At 43.6% G+C, this 20758-nt stretch overlaps 1 protein-coding gene and 2 long non-coding RNA genes across 4 annotated transcripts in view; all 3 read right to left on the reverse strand.

The window, feature by feature from the left end:
• The window catches only part of fhit (fragile histidine triad diadenosine triphosphatase), a 229223-nt gene that overhangs the window by 150816 nt on the left and 57649 nt on the right, over positions 1 to 20758 (reverse strand). For both annotated transcript variants that reach the window (XM_049023069.1, XM_049023068.1), the window contains exon 3: positions 13887 to 14008. In XM_049023069.1, coding sequence (XP_048879026.1) covers positions 13887 to 13992 — 106 coding nt within the window. In that variant the 5' untranslated portion in view covers positions 13993 to 14008. The remainder of the gene's footprint in view (positions 1 to 13886; positions 14009 to 20758) is intronic.
• Positions 312 to 2122, reverse strand: LOC125747657 (uncharacterized). The gene is made up of 2 exons (XR_007399354.1): positions 811 to 2122; positions 312 to 680 (listed from the first exon to the last, which is right to left on the reverse strand). It is a non-coding gene; the product is annotated as an uncharacterized LOC125747657 (long non-coding RNA).
• Positions 9772 to 13880, reverse strand: LOC125747656 (uncharacterized). The gene is made up of 3 exons (XR_007399353.1): positions 11992 to 13880; positions 11459 to 11950; positions 9772 to 11417 (listed from the first exon to the last, which is right to left on the reverse strand). It is a non-coding gene; the product is annotated as an uncharacterized LOC125747656 (long non-coding RNA).

Below are 20758 nucleotides of genomic sequence, written 5' to 3' on the forward strand. Positions count from 1 at the left end.
GATAATGTTCTGATAATAGAATATTAGAGTGTTGTGAGACCAGGCATGTTCTCGGAGGGCTCCGAACGACCAGCCAGTCCAAGCACACCAAATGGTGCCGATTCTACAGTCTGGCACCTTGAGACAAATGCATTATCTTCTGTTGACTGCCGTAACAATCAGGCTGTCTATACATCAAGAGGAACGGAGGGACAATAAATAAATAAATAAAGTAAACCGTGTAGAGAAAAAACATAAAAGCAAAAGTGCATGAGAAAAGTACAAGGAATTATTTAGCAAGGCATGAAAAAAATCTTCAAAGACATAAAAGCTATGCATAAGAACTTTTAATTGGAGATGAACCATGACCAATTCAAACATTCCGAATGCCACCGCATGCAGAAAATGCAGTACTTTTTTTGCTGTGTTATATTTTTTAATTGATAAGGATTTTATGTAGAGAAACTACTTGCTTGTTTTGTTACTATTGCATTAAATCTTCAGGACATTCATAGTTCGCTTGACGCTGTCTGAGAAATGGCATCAGGGGCTGAGAGAAGCGTGCAAAATATAGGTTCTGCCTCGTAAACAGACTGGGAGCCACGCCTGGAACAGTCATCCCTTGATAATTGCAATACGGCTGAACGTGCCTGTGATGTCCGCGAGTGAAGATCCCGGGGATGGCGTTCCTGCTGCAGCATCTTGCAGATAAACGGGGGAAATAAAAGGTCAGCGCTTTGCGTGTCCCGCAGCTCGGAATAGCCAACGACCTGGTTTCCCGCACGGATCCCCGCTTAAAAACACAGTGATCCATGCAGCCGTAGCGCGTACCAGGAGCGCTGTGTCTCGCCTGGGCGGCCTGGGGGAGTGGGAGAATCACCACATCCAACATCAGAAAGGAGCCAAGACAGAGAGATCCTCAGAAGGAGATTCTGACAATCTGTCAAGGATTAGGGGGAAAAACCTGTCAAAATTCATCAGCTTGAGGAAGCTATACAAGCCTTCTGCTAGACACAACTAACAGGCATAAAAAATGCTGGCAGCAAATTATTTATTCCAAACAAGCAGTCCCAAGAAATGTTGTGATTTTTATGTTATTTTCATGTGAACATTTAGTCACATGACCTTTGTAGAACACATCAACTTGAAAAAGTTCGATGTCAAAGACGTCGGTCAACATCCTTCAAGCCTCGCTTGTCTATATCACTTGGTGCTACCGATCCATCTATGGTACCTCATTTATGATGCTGAATTTGTTCAGTTAAACTTTGCAGAAGGAGACAAACACCAAGCAAAAGTAACAAAAGAGTTTAGTACACCCCGAAAATCTCTAAGCACATACAGAGAAAGAAAAGCGGCTAACCTGTCAACATTTCATCCCCTCCTTATGACAGCCACAGTAAATCCACAGCTGTACACATCACGCATTACACATCACACATCACACATTATTTGTTATATCGACAAACGTTGGGGGAAAGTGCTGGGCATCCAGAAGACACAGAAAAGCACACTAAAACAGCATTCCGCCCCTCTCATTCAGCTAGACATGATGAGCTTTTGGAATTTAAAGATGCTCTCTTTACATATCAGCTGTTGAATCAAAACTGATATTCAGTCCAAATTGTAGTTTTCATATTATGCGCATACAATTAGCAGTCAAGCCATGAAGGTTGTCCAAAACAACTCAATGCTGAATTAGAGTTTCTAAAAAATATGTTATAAAATATTGTATTTGTGAGAGATCACACACATATGCATGCACTCCCTGTTAAAAGCGTACCTGCACCCGTTTGAATAGAATAGGGAAACTTTATTCATCACATCAGGAGACACATATACAGGTGATAGCAAGCTGGGGGGTCACAGCACTGGGTCAGCCAGCATGCAGCACCCCTATAGCTGGGGGGGTCACAGCATGGGGTCAGCCAGCATGCAGCACCCCTATAGCTGGGGGGGTCACAGCATGGGGTCAGCCAGCATGCAGCACCCCTATAGCTGGGGGGGTCACAGCACTGGGTCAGCCAGCATGCAGCACCCCTATAGCTGGGGGGGTCACAGCATGGGGTCAGCCAGCATGCAGCACCCCTATAGCTGGGGGGGTCACAGCATGGGGTCAGCCAGCATGCAGCACCCCTATAGCTGGGGGGTCACAGCACTGGGTCAGCCAGCATGCAGCACCCCTATAGCTGGGGGGGGTCACAGCATGGGGTCAGCCAGCATGCAGCACCCCTATAGCTGGGGGGTCACAGCACTGGGTCAGCCAGCATGCAGCACCCCTATAGCTGGGGGGGTCACAGCACTGGGTCAGCCAGCATGCAGCACCCCTATAGCTGGGGGGGTCACAGCACTGGGTCAGCCAGCATGCAGCACCCCTATAGCTGGGGGGGGTCACAGCATGGGGTCAGCCAGCATGCAGCACCCCTATAGCTGGGGGGTCACAGCACTGGGTTAGCCAGCATGCAGCACCCCTATAGCTGGGGGGGTCACAGCACTGGGTCAGCCAGCATGCAGCACCCCTATAGCTGGGGGGGTCACAGCATGGGGTCAGCCAGCATGCAGCACCCCTATAGCTGGGGGGGGTCACAGCATGGGGTCAGCCAGCATGCAGCACCCCTATAGCTGGGGGGTCACAGCACTGGGTCAGCCAGCATGCAGCACCCCTATAGCTGGGGGGGTCACAGCATGGGGTCAGCCAGCATGCAGCACCCCTATAGCTGGGGGGGTCACAGCATGGGGTCAGCCAGCATGCAGCACCCCTATAGCTGGGGGGGTCACAGCATGGGGTCAGCCAGCATGCAGCACCCCTATAGCTGGGGGGTCACAGCACTGGGTCAGCCAGCATGCAGCACCCCTATAGCTGGGGGGGGGGGGGGGGGTCACAGCACTGGGTCAGCCAGCATGCAGCACCCCTATAGCTGGGGGGGGGGGGGGTCACAGCACTGGGTCAGCCAGCATGCGGCACCCCTATAGCTGGGGGGGGGTCACAGCATGGGGTCAGCCAGCATGCAGCACCCCTATAGCTGGGGGGTCACAGTACAGGATCAGCCAGCATGCAGCACCCCTATAGCTGGGGGGGGTCACAGCATGGGGTCAGCCAGCATGCAGCACCATTATAGCTGGGGGGGTCAGAGCAGAGGGTCAACCAGCGTGCAGCACCCATAGAGCTGGGGGGGGGGGGGGTTACAGCAGAGGGTCAGCCAGCATGCAGCACCCCTATAGCTGGGGGGGGTCACAGCATTGGGTCAGCCAGCATGCAGCACCCCTATAGCTGGGGGGGTCACAGTCTCAGGTAACCGACTGAGCTACATCCCCCTTAAGTACCTCCCTCGATGAGCCCCAGACTAAAACTCAGATCCTGCAATACTGCAGCTACCCAGCTCTTAAGCTGTCTTAACCTACATCTTACCCTGTAAATATGTGTCTATTGAATAGAGTGTTGGATTTGTGAGTCAGGATTTAAATCATTTGGGTCCAAACACTGTGCATGTGTAAGACGCAGAGAAGATGAGAGTTTGAGTTCTGGATCTGATTCCTAAGTGTCAGACACGCAGGAGGCAGTTGGGGTCAAAGTGAAACATCCGGCCAGCCCACACCCCAGGGAGCTGCTGCGGGAGACAGGCCCCTCTTTTCCTGCTCACACTTCTGCACAAAATGCTTTGTCTGACTGTAATTGAGGAAAATGTGGCTATTTTGAGAAATCCAAGGCATATACACAGCTTTAAATTTTTTTGAACACTGCTGTAGGGCTAGGTTTGCTTTGTCAATTGTAATGTGTGTTTTTTTAACCCAACTACTCCAAAAAATACTAAATACTAAAATACTAATACTTTAGACTTATAGGTATCTACTGGATAGGTATACTGGAATGAACTGCTATTTTAAATAAAGCTATATCTGCAAAATTGACGTCTTTATACAGAAGGAGTGTTCGGCATCAGGACCATTTCCCAGTATTTATTTCAGGTCATTTTCAAGTAATTCATTCATTACCTTGTCGTGACTAGAAAAAAGCAGCTAATTATGAATTTTAATAGGATTACCAGATCTTGTAATCAACTATTCACAGCTTTGTTGTAATTAATTAATCCTGAAGGGAAATGTTAATCAAAATGTGCTACTCATGTTTTTTAAAAGACTTACACATTCACAGAAAGACTTTTCCAAAAAAGGAAATCAAACACATATCGAATGCGTTTGGTCTCACGACGAGCCGGTGTCACACTACAGCTACAAGATCCGCAAAGCCTCAGCAGCAGGTTCCCAAAAAGGCTTTCATCAGACGAGCCCCAGCAGCCTACAGCACTGAGCTCAGACACCAGATTAAACAAAAAAAATGAAGGGGCCGGCATCTTTAAGCACATCCTGGGCACCAATTTCTAGCACAAAACTGGAGCTGAAGAATGTGCCTCTGGGGGAGCAGTAACACGGAGCCACCTGTTTCCAAAAGCTGATACGGTCTTGGGGATGCAGAAACCTGAACTGGCACTGTGTGTTACAGCAAAAAGAATGGTCAGCAAATACGGAGCACGGAACCTCACGATATCTACATATCACAGGCAGAATGTTCAATATACAAGACATATTATTTTTGCTATATTTCACATGGCTTTACTGAGGTGTAGTTCAGGCTATTACGTAAGATGTTGAGTATAAAATATTTTTAATGTTAAAAAAAATGACACGAAAAAGTTTTCATAACATAACTCACTCGTGAAAAACAGGGTATTGATGTGCAGTAGGAAAGAAAGGGTTAAACTGTATAACTTAAATGATGTAATAAAAATAAAATCATTCTAACAAACGTGAAACCTTCTTGTTTGGTATACACACACAATCATAAATATTTACATAAAGCAATATTTATCATACAGTAAGATTCAAGTCTGCCAATAACTGGCAAAGTATTGTTTTTTCAGCTGTATAATCAGCCACAGATACAATGCGGGATGATATTTGCATAAAATAAACAAACTAACAAATAAACATCAGAGGGCTTTTCAGGTACAAATGTGGCACAGAATTTAGATGATTTAAGGAATTATCTGACTAAAGTGCTATTACTGGGTCTCCACCAACTCCCTCAGACTGCAAGGCAAGTAAAGAAATATATTCCAAGTTCCAAATAAATGCCACAGAAACATCTCACATGCTCACTCTTACCAAACTACACTCTTTTCAAATTTTAGGCTGACAAATAAACACACCTTGTGTATTTTGCTGGCTTTGCCACTGTTTATAAAATATGTGTGTGTGTGTGTGTGTGTGTGTGTGTACGTGTCTATGTGTGTGTACTGTATGTGTGTCACTGTCTGTCTGTGTCTCTGTGTGTCGCTGTGTGTGTGTGTGTGTTTGTCTGTGTGTCTCTGTCTGTCTGTGTGTCTCTTTGTGTATCTGTGTCTGTCTGTCTGTGTGTCTCTGCCTGTCTGTGTGTCTCTGCCTCTGTGTGTGTGTTTGTCTGTGTATGTGTGTGTGTGTTTGTCTGTGTGTGTGTCTGTCTGTCTGTGTGTCTCTGTGTGTCTGTCTGTGTGTGTCACTGTGTGTGCCTGTGTGTGTGTGTCTGTGTGTCTCTGTCTGTCTGTGTGTCTCTTTGTGTATCTGTGTCTTTGTATGTGTGTGTGTCTGTCTGTATGTGTGTCTCTGTCTGTGTGTTTCACTGTGTGTGTGTGTCTGTGTGTCTTTGTGTCTGTGTGTCTGTCTGTGTGTGTCACTGTGTGTGTCTGCCTCTGTGTGTAGGTGCCTGTGTGTGTGTGTGTGTGTGTTTGTCTGTGTGTGTCTGTGTGTTTGTCTGTGTGTGTGTGTGTGTGTGTGTGCCTGTCTGTGAGTCTCTGCCTCTGTGTGTAGGTGCCTGTGTGTGTGTGTGTGTGTGTTTGTCTGTGTGTGTCTGTGTGTTTGTCTGTGTGTGTGTCTGTGTGTGTGTGTCTGTGTGTTTGTGTGTGTCTGTGTGTTTGTCTGTATGTGTCTGTGTGTTTGTCTGTGTGCGTGTCTGTCTGTGAGTCTCTGCCTCTGTGTGTAGGTGCCTGTGTGTGTGTGTGTGTCTGTCTGTGTGTGTGTGTCTGTGTGTTTGTTTGTGTCTGTGTCTGTGTGTTTGTCTGTGTGTGTGTCTGTGTGTTTGTCTGTGTGTGTGTCTGTGTGTGTGTGTCTGTGTGTGTGTGTGTCTGTGTGTGTGTGTGTGTCTGTGTGTGTGTGTGTCTGTGTGTGTGTCTGTGTGTGTGTGTGTGTCTGTGTGTGTGTGTGTCTGCGTGTGTGTCTGTGTGTGTGTCTGTGTGTGTGTGTCTGTGTGTGTATGTCTGTGTGTGTGTCTGTGTGTGTGTCTGTGTGCTTGTCCCCTCCATAAATACTCTTCTGTCTGAGTAGCTCACACACACTCTCCCGTGGAAACTTTCATCAAACCTGTTTACATCTTTATAGTTTAAAAATTAATGGGCCAAATAATCACAGCTGGAATACTTTAGAAACAATTTTACTGCCGGGATTGAGAGTAAAAAACATCCATACACTGTAATCTGTTCAATGCCTTTGTAACCTTCATCATCTTGTCCTCTAATTAAAAAAATCAGATGAACATCCTAAAATGCAGTGTATAGTGTGAAAATAATTTGATGAAGATTCTTATAAGCAAAACAACTTGGTGTCATCCTCAATAAGAATCCCTATTAGTGCATTGCAAATCCAGCCAATTCTTACAGTTTAAACTGGGTCATTATGAGCAGAATATCAATTTGGCTCAGCTTGGATGGTGAGTGGCATGGTAATTAGGTCTTATTTTCTTCATTTCCTGAATACATTTTTCAAGATTCTAGATGTAATAACAAAGGCAAGTTTTTGCCTTGACCAGTAAGCGATTTTGGTTACCGCAATGACACACACAGTACAGAAAACAAATACTGTTGCAGAGATTTTCTCCCAGTTACTTTCCTGCATCTCTGTCCTGAAAATTGGATATAGAGATTCCTATGACGCAAAACCCCTTAATATAAACCAGCTCAAAACATGGTGTATGCCTGAGTGCAGGATTGTTTTATCAGGCTGCGTGGAAGATGGAATCAATCACATTTGACTCAGCCATATTTCCGAGAAGCAGCGACGGCAAGCACTGAACTTTCCGCACTGGTTCCTACACAAAGATAAATGGACCCTCCATAAATAGTTCCACGGCCTCAGAACTGAATCATTGTTTCCAGTAGTCAGTCCCTCAAGTCAAGAGGTTATGATTTATCTACCTTCAAGGCAACGTTGCATATAAGTAGGAATAGCAAAATTTCAACTGTGTAACTAGAGAAAAGCAACAAAAAGAGTAACTACTAGAGTATAAATCATGGCCTACAGCGAGTTGTAAACACAGCCTAATGAAAAGAAAAAGGTACCTAAAAGACAGATTTTAAAAAGTGATAAACATTATATAGAATTTATGAAGAAATTATCCGAATAACACTACAACTAATCACATGGATCAGGATCTTTTTCAGTTTATCATATCCACTTGACAAAATTAACTGAGGTAGCAATTTCATAACAGATTATAGTAGTACTATGTTATGTTTTTACAGTGTTTTTACAGTGACGTATCTCTCAGCAAGGGGTGTTAAGGTAAAGTCTCAAAAGACTGGTCTTGTTTGAGTCAGAATAAACGAATGCTTTAGCTGTTGTGATGTCACTGAGGATTATTGTAGACGAAAATTGTAGACGATACATTAGCTCCATGCAGCTGGAACTGTTACATGTCTAACTCAGAGGTCTTGCAGCATATAATATCTTCAAAAGAGTAATCAAAGTGCTGTGCTTGACTTTGGCTGCCACTAAGAGTGTCTTTATAAAGGTTTAACAGGGAAGACACAACCAGATTTCAAATCAGCGAAAAAAGGAGCATAACATACATAGGAGGACAAGAAAAAGAGTAAGGAAGTCAAGAACCTAGAGCAGACGCGCCGATGAGCAAGTCGCAAAAGATGGTAGAGTCATCCAGATCAGGGAAAAGGTCAGAGTAGGTAAGGGGTTACTGTGAGTAAGGGTGACCTGGTCGTTGTTAGTGGCATGGACATATGGTGTCGATTTTAAAGTTATGGTGGCCTCTGGCCAGAATGTACGTAAGTTTTAATCTCGGAGACTCTGGAAAATAAGTGATGGCACTGCACAGACATCCCCAAGGGACAAAATTAAGGAAAGGCTGACTATCATCAATACAGCAGTAGTAGGAAAGTATATGGACAGTGAAAGAAGAATCTGACAGACAGGCAAAAAGGGAGAGAACCAAGCAGTATTCCCTGGGAAACGCCTTTTAATGAGGTCTCTATATACCACTTAACAGGGATTCTCTATGATTCTATGATTTAATCCATAATAGGATATGTCATCAATGCCAACACCTTCCAAGTTGTACAGAAGATTTCCAAGTCTGATTATATCAAATGCAGAAGAAAAGCTTAGCACAATCAACGCAGGGGAAAGCTGCTACAGGAGCTCCAGGTCTGAAGAAAGCATTGGCGTCCTCTGAAGTTCTTACTAAAGTAATTAGCGAAGTTAGGGGAGACAGAACAAAGAGAGATGTGAATGTGAAAATGATTGTCAAGGCATTTTTTGTCTAATAACAATAACATTGTTTCACTTAAGAAATGGATGAAGAGAAGAAGGTGCAGGAAGGCTTCAGGTTGAGAAGGGACTCCTGCTATGTTTTCTCAGGAGATCGTTCATCTACCCGGGTAGACAGAAGTCAAAGGTCAACTGCAACATTGGGATAGGATCTGGGTGACAGCGGTGCCAAGGGGCAAAGGGAAGATGAGTCAGATAGTGAGAAAGAAACAGCAGGATTAAATAAGGAATTTGGACAAAGTTGTGTGAGGTACAGTGGGTGCGCAGGAGAATAGGGTCTTTTGGAGGAAACCGGTTAAACTCTATGAGGTGGCCACCAACTCTGATGTGACACAATTGCCTGGGAAGACAACATATATGATTGTTTTCCTGGCTTGTGTGTATTGGTTATGAATGAACCAAGGACAGGTCAAATAAGGTAAGCTGCAAGATAAAGCCATCTCACTGAAGGCTGCACGGGGAATTGCAATATCTGAGCACTATGATGGAAAGAATCACAGGAAGATGGCAAATCATTAAGGAACCCTTAATACTAAACCTACGTCAACAAAGAGTGGTTATCTTACACATACGAAATAGCTAGCATGGGAAAAACAGGAAATGGTTGGGGAGATCTGGGCAAGTAAGGACAGGAAGGACATTAAGGGGGATGAGGAGGGCAGGAATAACAGCGGGGTGAGAGGAACCATCTCACCATCATGCTCAAATTGCTGCAAAGAGCAGAGCAGAGAGAATGTAAAAGACATGGCTTCTGCCTTAGCAGAGTCATCTGGATTATCAGGTTTTCTGTGAGAGCGGAAGTGCTGCACATGCAGATATACAGTCATCTTTCTTGATAGCAGACTAGCCGTTCTAAAGGCCCCCTGGGACCAGCAGCCCAAGAAGTCAGGGGCGCTGGCTCCTATGAGGGCGAAAATGAATTACTGCCGGTGGAAATTCTCCCATTTATAGCAGTTCTGATGTCAGCTGGAGAGGTGACAGGGAAGAAGGTGACAATCGAGGGAGATCTTCAGTGCTCTAAGTTAGACTGCAGCAGCAGTGGAGGCTTAATGCATAGGAGGTGCTTCACTTTTTAATTTTATGTAAAAATGTTAAATTCATGTGTAGATGGTGAAATCCTTCACAAACATTCACTTTGAACAACATTCATCAGTATTCAAATAATTGCTGCTAATCGCAGATCTGTGTTGTGCTACTGTCTGACACAGGCCTTCCCTCAGGAAGCACAGAGAGCAGGCTGTTCTGAAGCTGAAGCTAGCTCAGATATCAAAAGTAAATTCTGCCCTGGACAATCCCCAGCAGATTCACCCTCTGCGCTGGAATCAACACAACTAATTAGTCAGGTTAAATTCAACTTAAAATATAAAATGTATACATCCATTTACTTTAAACATAGAACTTTGAGTATTTGACTTGAACAATCATTGTTGCTTATACAAATTAGCTTTTAGTCTAATGAATCATAGACCACCTAAGAGGATCTGCTAATGAAATTGGACATACAAGGACAAGCAGGTAATTTCACCCTGATTTCCCTGGTTGGGGGTGAAGTACCACAGCTCAATGGCCTGATGAAGAATAAAGCCCGAGGAGGACGGCAGGAGAGACGCGGCACGATGTCCAGCCGCTGCTGACAGTGCCTCTCTTTACTGAGAGCTCTTACTGGCCTTCCTCCCAGTGCGGGCCAGTGACAGATTAGCGGCTGGTATCCACCTGGGCGTGTCTCACCCATCTCACAGGTCTGAGAGGCAAAGCAATTACTCTGCTGGACCGTTAGCCTCACTTCTAAGAGTTCTGAACCTTGAAGAATTGTATTATGACTATGATTATTTATAATGTACTGAATTCCGTGACTATGTCATCTCAAGGGACTCATATCTTTCCACAGTTCATCCCCGATATGCTTTAAAGCAATCCAATATAATAACCTTTCTGGTCCAGTTACGGTATCAGTTCCAAGGTAGCCACGCCAGCTGTAACATTAAGCATGTGCAGTGACTGCCCACAAGGATTCAATGTCATTTCCCAGGCACTAAAAAGGCATATAAAAGCATAGCCATGAGTGCGAAAAGGCCAAGGGGCCCTTGATCCATGGATTTAATATTAAGCAGAAGCTGAAAAGGGATGGGAAGGAAAAAATAAATCATCAACAAAGTGCTGTATTTAATGCAGAGGGACAGAATGTCTGCAGGAGTGAGGTGTCAGGTGATACAGCTGGATTAGTGCTTCATTCAAACATGCAGTAGGTAAAACAAAATGGAGATATAGTATCACATTCAACGTTTTTTTTGCTTCCGAGTGTGAGCTTGTGGACTATTGTGAGGGCAGACATGGTTAAATACATCTGAAGAGAATCAGTCCCTGGCAATGAAATGAGGTTCAGGTCATGAGGTGCCCCTACACGGTCATCACCCGCTTGTCACCATAGTGACACTGTTAGACTGGTCATGTGTAGCCGCACTCTGCGAGCCTGTCTACATGAGCCTGCTGTGATCTGCACTGTATATGGCTGCCAACACACTGAGGTTACGTAAGGACTAGACCTCTCAGAAAACCACTGAATGTGCTTCAGAATTCCAAGCGTTGCTATATACATTGCGTATAGAAGGGCTCAACTAATAGCTTCCAAGGAGATTTTTTAAGCAAGCTTGGAAGCACAGTATGCAGTTTTCATTCCAGGAGTACCTGCTTGGAAGCGCTATGTTCAGTGTGCATTCCAGGAGTACCTACTTGGAAGCGCTGTCTTCAGTTCGCATTCCAGGAGTACCTGCTTGGAAGCGCTGTGTTCAGTTTGCATTCCAGGAGTACCTACTTGGAAGCGCTGTGTTCAGTTTGCATTCCAGGAGTACCTGCTTGGAAGCAGGGTATGCAGTTTGCATTCCAGGAGTACCTGCTTGGAAGCGCTGTGTTCAGTTTGCATTCCAGGAGTACCTGCTTGGAAGTGCTGTGTTCAGTGTGCATTCCAGGAGTACCTGCTTAGAAGCGCTGTGTTCAGTTTGCATTCCAGGAGTACCTGCTTGGAAGCGCTATGTTCAGTGTGCATTCCAGGAGTACCTACTTGGAAGCGCTGTCTTCAGTTCGCATTCCAGGAGTACCTGCTTGGAAGCGCTGTGTTCAGTTTGCATTCCAGGAGTACCTACTTGGAAGCGCTGTGTTCAGTTTGCATTCCAGGAGTACCTGCTTGGAAGCAGGGTATGCAGTTTGCATTCCAGGAGTACCTGCTTGGAAGCAGGGTATGCAGTTTGCATTCCAGGAGTACCTGCTTGGAAGTGCTATGTTCAGTGTGCATTCCAGGAGTACCTACTTGGAAGCGCTGTGTTCAGTTTGCATTCCAGGAATACCTGCTTGGAAGCGCTGTGTTCAGTTTGCATTCCAGGAATACCTGCTTGGAAGCGGTGTGTTCAGTTTGCATTCCAGGAGTACCTGCTTGGAAGCGCTGTGTTCAGTTTGCATTCCAGGAGTACCTGCTTGGAAGCGCTGTGTTCAGTTTGCATTCCAGGAGTACCTGCTTGGAAGTGCGATGCGCAGCTTTCATTCCAGGAGTACCTGCTTGCTCTTTCATTAGCCTTCTATAACCAATCATATTGATAAGTCAAAAATTATTATTATTTAATAGTAAGTGTAAATCCAGCTCACAACTGTAATTCTTATTCTTATAACACTAGTATGAAATCATATTATGAAATTAGGTTTACATCTTTGACAACATCTGGTATACCACTGGACATGGCTACAGTAAAGATATTAGGCTTACATCTTTGACAACACCTGGTATACCACTGTATACGGCTACAGTAAACTCACTGTAAGTGAGTGAAAGCAGCCGCAACTGTGGGCTTTTACCTAGCAGCTTTGTACCTTCTACCCTGGATCAGACAGGTTTCTGTTACCATACTGATAAATGTGAGCATCTACAGCAATGAATCATAATTACTGCTAATTTTTCTTTGCTTTCCTCCGATTGATTCTGCTACAGTCGGGCTGCTCTTCTTACATACACTGTTCCACAGAAGAAACCTGTCAGCTGCTAAAGTGATGCACTATTTTCTTTTTGCCTATTGTGGTCATGGCGGCACCCAGCAGGCCTTGCAGGAGACACCTAAGCGAAAGCACGAGGAACTTACAGCCAAGTTGGTTAGAACTGGCTGTTCCATTGCCCCAAAAATTATGTATATCTAAATATTCCTGGAAAGACATCAGAGTCCAGCCCAGAGGCTTTAAAATTTCTCAGATGAGTTTCTGGCTCTCCGGACCCCACCAAGCACGGCTAAGTGAGCAAAAATGGCAGCTTTGATCTGAGTAGGTGTTACCAGCAGAGCCCACTGCAGGTAATATGTCCGAGTGCATCACATACATATTCATCCAGCTTGACCCAGCAAGCCGCATCAGGCACGCTACATGCCATCGGGATCGAGCACGCACCCAAAACACAGAAACTACACGCCATCGGGATCGAGCACGCACCCAAATCACAGAAACTACACGCCATCGGGATCGAGCACGCACCCAAATCACAGAAACTACACGCCATCGGGATCGAGCACGCACCCAAATCACAGAAACTACACGCCATCGGGATCGAGCACGCACCCAAATCACAGAAACTACACGCCATCGGGATCGAGCACGCACCCAAATCACAGAAACTACACGCCATCGAGATCGAGCACGCACCCAAATCACAGAAACTAGGTGCAGTACTCAATTAATAATTTAACATAAATATAGGCAATATGCATTACTGAGCAAGAATTTATATTTCAACCATCTGTCTAAATTTTTAATCTTATATATTTAAGGATAGAATTCTACCTAATGTATCTCACACTCACTTGCAGCAACACCAAACATACAAAACACAGCATCATTTTGCTTAATCTGAAAAGGTACTTTATATAAAACACAAGGCTAAAAACATTTCATTATTATCACTACTATTTGCGACGACACAGCATAAGAATGTGTGCATTATTCAAACTGCAAATCAGGAGATCAGACTGAGAAGCCAAGCTGTGTTTCAATCTAGGGATTTTAAAGACTTCCAGTACGAACTTCCCCAACTTGTAAACATCTGTTTACGCGGCCTTTCCGCGAGGCCACAGTGAACCTATCTCCGAGCGAGCTGTTGCCGAGCAACGAGAGGCAGCTGCACGGAACCACTGAGCACACAATGTTCTGCTGACGGAAAGGAACGAGAAGGCGGCCTCTCACCTGGTTCTGCTTTGTGGAGGAGAGTTTGCCAGCTCCGCACGGCTGGCACGTAGGCCCCGGCTGTTTCCAGTTAGGGCAAAAAAAAAAAAGACAGAATGGAAGGATACGACCTGGAAGCACTGGTTTTCGGTTTACCAGCGCAAAACATAATTCCGTCCTCAGAAATACTGCCGATGCCTTGATAAGGTGTTGGCCGAAAGGTAATGCAGACATGCCTGTAGCAGCAGATCTGAAACAGATGAGAAGATCATTGCAAACATTATTCATTCTCATTTGGAGATATGATACTGCAAAACCTTGCTCGTTAAACCAAAAGCAGCATTACGCTTCATCTCATTGTTATTTAACAGACTCATCTAAATGTCTAGTACATGTACAAGTACATAGGATACAACAGCTAAGATGAGGTCACCTGCAATCTGAGCCCTAATATAACATGGCTGCAAGTCTGTGAGACTCTCCCCAGTCTTCTTGCAAGATATTACAACATGCTGCCATCATTGATGCATTTCAAGCAAATCCATACATAATGAATCAAACCAGCGTCTCTCATACATTCACACTAAGGCCAGACTGACCTCGTTCGTTTGGAGAGAACACGCTCTTTCATTGGACCACGTAACAGATAGCTAAGAAATATCCGAGATCAGATCACATTGCATGCGCTGTTACACTGAGGGGCTCCATCAAAGCAGGGCTGATTAGCTCCTGGTGCCATCGGCCTTTTTAATAGTGTTTTCTGGGAGAAGATTTTATTGACCCTTTTTGAGGATAAAATGAAAGTTGGTGTTTTAATATGTTTTAATACTGTAGGTCATATTATCAGGATGCGCTTTGCTCAGAGGTGTTTTGAAGTTATGTGGGAATTTCAACAGAATTTCATGATTCTTTATAAAATGAAAATGAGCAAAGTAAAGGGCACTTTTAACTTACTGTTATAAAATTATAAAATTCCATGTTTATTTTCTTGACAGACTAAAAACAATCAGGAAAATAAATGGTACTTTTGGACCCCATGTTGTATATGATGTTATTATTTCCCAGTTCCAGCTGTGAGGAGCACATAAATAATTATTATGAACCATGGAGTGATGTATTATTATTATTGTTATTATTATTATTATTGTCGCTTCTGTTGTGTAGTCATGGCGATGAATAATTGATTTTCTATATTTTAATATCATTTTAATATAATAATAAACTCTCAGGACATACAATGCTAAATGTATTCTATGTGGGAAACGAGAAACATCTTATTACGTTTAGAATGTGATCTATCCAGAGACTCAGAAATACCATTCGGTCAGTAAGTTTTTCCAATACCTGCCATTGTTCCATTTGTTCAGTTTTTAATACGGCAGCCTCTGTAATCAGCAATCACCTCACATTCAACGCGGCTGTCCTGTTCTACCATGCAAGGCCTTTGCATGTGTGTACATCGCAGTATTCATCAGCATGCTGCACCGTCTGGCGAATTTTAAATTCGTTTCACTCTTTCCCTCTACTGTGCATATGTGTCTTTTTCATAGCGTTTAGCAGAAAAGGTTTGGCTTCCTGGTTTGCCATCCTCCCTTCTGTGCCAAGAGCTTCACCCGCACTGCAGGACATGTATCGCATGCTTGTAAGCCGTCCCTGCAAGCAGGACTGGGTCACCTTCAGTCGCCTCCATCTGTCCTCCATATGAATAGCCATTTTACACACACATGCAAACATGTTTACACTGCTTCACAAAGCCTCATAGGAACCTTAACTAATGCCTTTAGTGCTGTGTTTCAGAACCTTATTTTTTTCTCACCCTGGGTTTTCACTCCGTTGGAAAAAAAACATGGTTTGTGAACACCTGTGTGTAAATTTGAATGAAATTAACTTTGACTGATTTAAAATCAGAAAATAACCTAGAGCTAATGGTGCTCTTTTTCTGTAATAAAGAATAAATTTGTTCTGTCTTTCTACTGAATATTTCAGTAATGCATTTCCTTTTCAGCCTAAGATGAGAAACATATGAGGCTTAGTGCGATGTTTACAACATCAGCAGGTTCTTCATAAAGACAGCCTTTCACATAGATACGTCGAATCAATAAGATCTCATGTACAATCTCCACGGAGCCATCCCACTTGTCATCCACAGAGATGGACTTTCCAAAAGTCAGCATGACTCTCATACAAATGCATGTTACATACATGAAAAAAATATGCGAAAAAATAAATAAAAAAGCACTGTTTACATTACATTTTTACAGTTTAACTTCAAAGAGGCAGCAAAAAATTTTGTCATCATTTATTACAGTTATAAGCTCAAAGCCGGGCTTTTACGCCAACAGGACACATTCAAAGGTAACATAACAGTAGAAGTAAATTCATCTGTCTTACAACCACAAATAAGGGACATAGAACAAACAAAGTAATTGCCGTAACTTGCAGGGAAAAAGGCATATCCTCTTAAAACTGTAAATTGGCATATTATCATGACCAGTTCCCGTTGATTTAATTGCACATAATGGCTCTGAGAAGGTTTTGTGAATGAATTATCATAATGGAGTTAAATCAGGCCTAAACGATTACATGGGCCCCGTTCCTAAGGCTCGTCAGCCCAGGTGAAAGCGGAGCCGAGCTGAAGCCTGCCGATAATGAGGTTACATTTCCTCTTCGTTCCTCCGCCACATTCAAAGCACCTCCACCCTAACAATGCGCCGACACGGTTACTTTGGTGCGCATGCAGTGTGGAAACCTGACTGGATTTGGATGGAGTCCCAGGAGAGCCCTTTAAAATAAATAAATAAAATCGAACGCGCCGGAGCCAGCTGTCACCGGCATTAACATTCTAATCGGAATCCAGCAATTCTACAATTAACAATTAGAATACTGCAATTAGTTTACTGTGCATTGTGATGACCCAATAAATGTTCACCGTGCCCTTGTTATCAGATCAAATTTAATGAATGTTAGTAATTTAGGCCCCTCAAACTGAAGTAACCACTCCTTCATCCAAAACGCCATTTCTATTAACACGGATGTATGTACACACGTGTATAAGGTGAATCAGTCGTTCCCCGTGTACTGGAAAAGAGTTTTTGATGCCTGTTTACTGCAGCGAAGGTCTGTTCTACTTTCCACATTCTACGTGCTATTTTCACGGAGGTCGCATGTTGAATCCTTATCTTTAACCTTGGGTTCACTGACTGAAGCGTGAATATGTAGCTGTTGAGATGCTGTCCGGGCCTGATGAGGCCTCTCCCTTCGCATGATAGAATCGACACGTACACCTGAATGCCGGGAAGGGTGGGGGGAGGGGCGTCTCAGGCAACTGGAGAAGGAGTCGAGAGGGGCAACAAAACTGGGCAAGGCAGAGATGACTATTCCATGAAATAAAAAAAGAACCTGCATTCGCATTCTACACTGATTGACATTTATATTATAATATGAAACTCATACATTCAAAACTTTGAAATCTGATGCAAAGAAAATTCAATCACTTCACACAGCAATGCAGATATAAAGCCCGAGAAATGGCTTGCATATAAAATAGCAACCAGAGCAATATTCCCACCCCTTCCTCCAGTGCTAGTGAAAATCACTTATTTAGAGAAATGATAAAAGCAGATTTTCATTAAGAGAAAAAAAAACAATAAAAGAAGGCAGGAGATGATCCTATATTTCACACTGATGTTTATGTTGCGTTTGACTAAATTCCATTTGCTGTTCCCCTCTCATGGCTGTGACCCCAATTCATTAGGCACATACTGCACGTACATTACGGTCTTCCTGGCTAGTAACAATCCTCCCAAATCTAATAGGCCTGACCCGCGATATGGGTCATTTAATTCACTGATGACATGTTATATGCATCCTGCAAGGGAAAGTCGGACACTTTTGCTTGTAATCACTTAATGCAAACACACACACACAAACACACACACACACATCTGTAACATTCCCACTTGGCTATTGTTTAATCCATCCAGGTTAGCCCAGTGGAGGGGGCTGCAAACTCAATCACTGTAAGCTATTCCTGTACACATTGGGTTTCTAAATAGGTATTGATTAAAATGGGTGTATTGGCCAAATTGCTTTCAGGTGCTCATATGAATAGGCCCAAATGGCACAGGGCCTCGTGATTTAGGGTGCACGCTGAAAGGATAAGGATTAGCGTTTCACAGCAACACTGACGGGCGGACAAGTTGTGAGAGTGTCAGAAAAGTGCTAATTTGATTGCGATGAAATTGTTTCGTTGACGTAATGAGAACGTGTGATTGGAGTTTGTGTCATCATTTGCTGCACTGCGTCTCCCTCATTCCTGTGCTCGCATATAGGCCCTTAGCCGTCACTTCCAAAGATGAAATTTAATCATGCTTCCTGGTTTTATCTTATTATTTAACTGATCACAGGTTAATTAGCTATCTGCGGCCTTGCGAAGAGGCGGCCATTTTTCTGTTTACCTCCAAACATTAGCAATAGATGCTTCTGTGTATCTATTTAATAGTAATACATTAGCAAAAAGTAGTTGTTTTTAAGTATCTCGTAGAAAAATCATATTTAATTATATTTTATGAGAAAGATCCTTCAAAGTATGTAATCTAGGGTGCTGATAGTTATGCAAAAATGTTGTCACTACTATAACATGCCAGTAGAGATACTGAAATATCAACTTAAACTGTACAGTACATATGTCTTCAGCAAATTCCACAATATGCTATTTCATTAGGAACTGACCAGTTTTTGACTACCATTTAGCATCAATATTTTTAGCGTGCTGCATTTTTACCTATTAAACTATAATTCTGTATTTCAACAGCATTCTGAGACTGCCATCTGCAGAACATACTCATTAAGTCACAAGTGAATTGTGATATTTATATAGCAAGATTACATGATATTTAATTGAAACGTCCAAAGACATGCCATTAAACTGATGTTGAAATTGCACATAATACCATGTGATGGAGTGGTACTCCGCTCAGAGTGTACCCCAGCCCTGTGCCCGGTGATGTACTGGCATCCCGTCCAGGGCGTACCCCAGCCCTGTGCCCGGTGATGGACTGGCATCCCGTCCAGGGCGTACCCCAACCCTGTGCCCTGTGATGGACTGGCATCCCGTCCAGGGCGTACCCCAACCCTGTGCCCTGTGATGGACTGGCATCCCGTCCAGGGTGTACCCCAACCCTGTGCCCTGTGATGGACTGGAATCCCGTCCAGGGTGTACCCCAGCCCTGTCCCCTGTGATGGACTGGCATCCCACCCAGGGTGTACCCCAGCCCTGTGCCCTGTGATAAACTGGCATCCCATCCAGTGTATACCCCAGCCCTGTGCCCTGTGATGGATTGGCACTCCTTCCAGTCTTGTGCCTAGGCTCAAGCCCCCCCCTATTATGAGCAGAGAAGCAGGTGAATGGAAGAGGAAAAAGAGAATACCCTGGGAATATTGAGCTCTGTTCGTGTTCTAATAAATCACTACAATGTGTGCCTGCGAAATGAGAACAAAATATATAATATTTTCACAAAAAAACAAGGTTCCTTCCATTGTGCATTACAGTTCTGTCATTTATTTCTTTGGACAACTTCAGCTCCGCAGTGCCACAATAGCTTTTAAGACTGTAGATACCCTGTTTTAAAAAAGTTCCACCATCGAAACTCCAAATGCTGTTCAATTCTGTCCGTATTCAGACGCCTCAGGCTATTGGTAATTGGTGCCATCTGCTACCTGTCATGTTCTCTGCCCAGCGCATAAGAATCACGTGCTGGCTGTGCACAGAGAGACTCTAAATGTAAACCCAACTTATTCATATCACTTACATTGTAATTTGACCTTTTTTGCATCCCCCAAATTGAACACACTGAAACAGTACTTTTCTAATCCAGCTTAAGATTGTCGGCTTGATTCATGCACTTGATTCCCTCACATTCCCCTAAACAATCACGGAGTTGGAGGCCTCCAGTGCCAAAGCTGAACCCGAATCACACTCACCGGCACATTGTTTCCCTGGCTGCTCTATCTGACCAAATGTTAATGTGCCGATACGAACTTTACAAATGCATAAATGAGCCGTTTCCTCCAGAATCAGACATCTGGTAAAATGGGCAGCATCATAATGGTTTCCTGTTCCTCATGGAAGAATAACATCAGAAGTACATTAAGGATGTCAGCGGTGGGAGGTTCTGGGCCCCATCTCTAAATCAGAGTCATTTTTAAATGAAGGCACGCAGCCGCTTGTGTGGGGGGGGGGGGGTTTAGACTGCCTGGCTAATAAACCCCAGCCCTTTAAATGATAGCTGTAGTGCTGCATCTAAATTGCTTTTCACCACACAACGTGCACCACATGCAGGGGAGCTGGAAGCGGGAAGCTTCTGCCGTATCTCCTCTCTGCAGGACAACATGTGGCGTTTTGATTTACAGGAAGTGATAGGCCCAGCTATTTTAACACGGAAACCTTCTGCCTTTTACTCCTCAGTATGTCCGTGCGTCAGCAATATCAAATCGGCTTTCTTTATCTTACGTTACTGAACTGCTGCATTGCTGATCTTTGAAATGCTATCAGCATTAGATGACATCAGAGGCTTCTAAAGAACTCGAATATACTGAATGACATAAAAATGAACAAGAATGAACTAAATCACCCATGGAACATATTAGTCAGATTTCTCATTCATGGCATCCAGAATAAAAGCAACAAGCTGGCGCCCTTTAAAATATCATTCATTTGCTTTTTTTTTTTTTAAGAGTAAAGAAGAAATGTATTATTACTGCAGAAAAGGACAATACGAAATCATAAAACAGAATGCATTTAATAAAAAAAATTGCGAAATGGATATACTGTATATACTTCTGGCATGTTAACTATGATCTGGGTAATTATTTTTACACACACACACACACACACACACACACACACACACACACACACACACACACACAAAAATCAGCTTATTATTAATGACAATCTGACAATCCCGTCAATCATTCCACATTTTTTCTTTAATATCAA

The sequence above is a fragment of the Brienomyrus brachyistius genome, chromosome 8 (assembly GCF_023856365.1).
Source record: "Brienomyrus brachyistius isolate T26 chromosome 8, BBRACH_0.4, whole genome shotgun sequence".
NCBI classification, from domain to species: Eukaryota; Metazoa; Chordata; class Actinopteri; order Osteoglossiformes; family Mormyridae; genus Brienomyrus; species Brienomyrus brachyistius.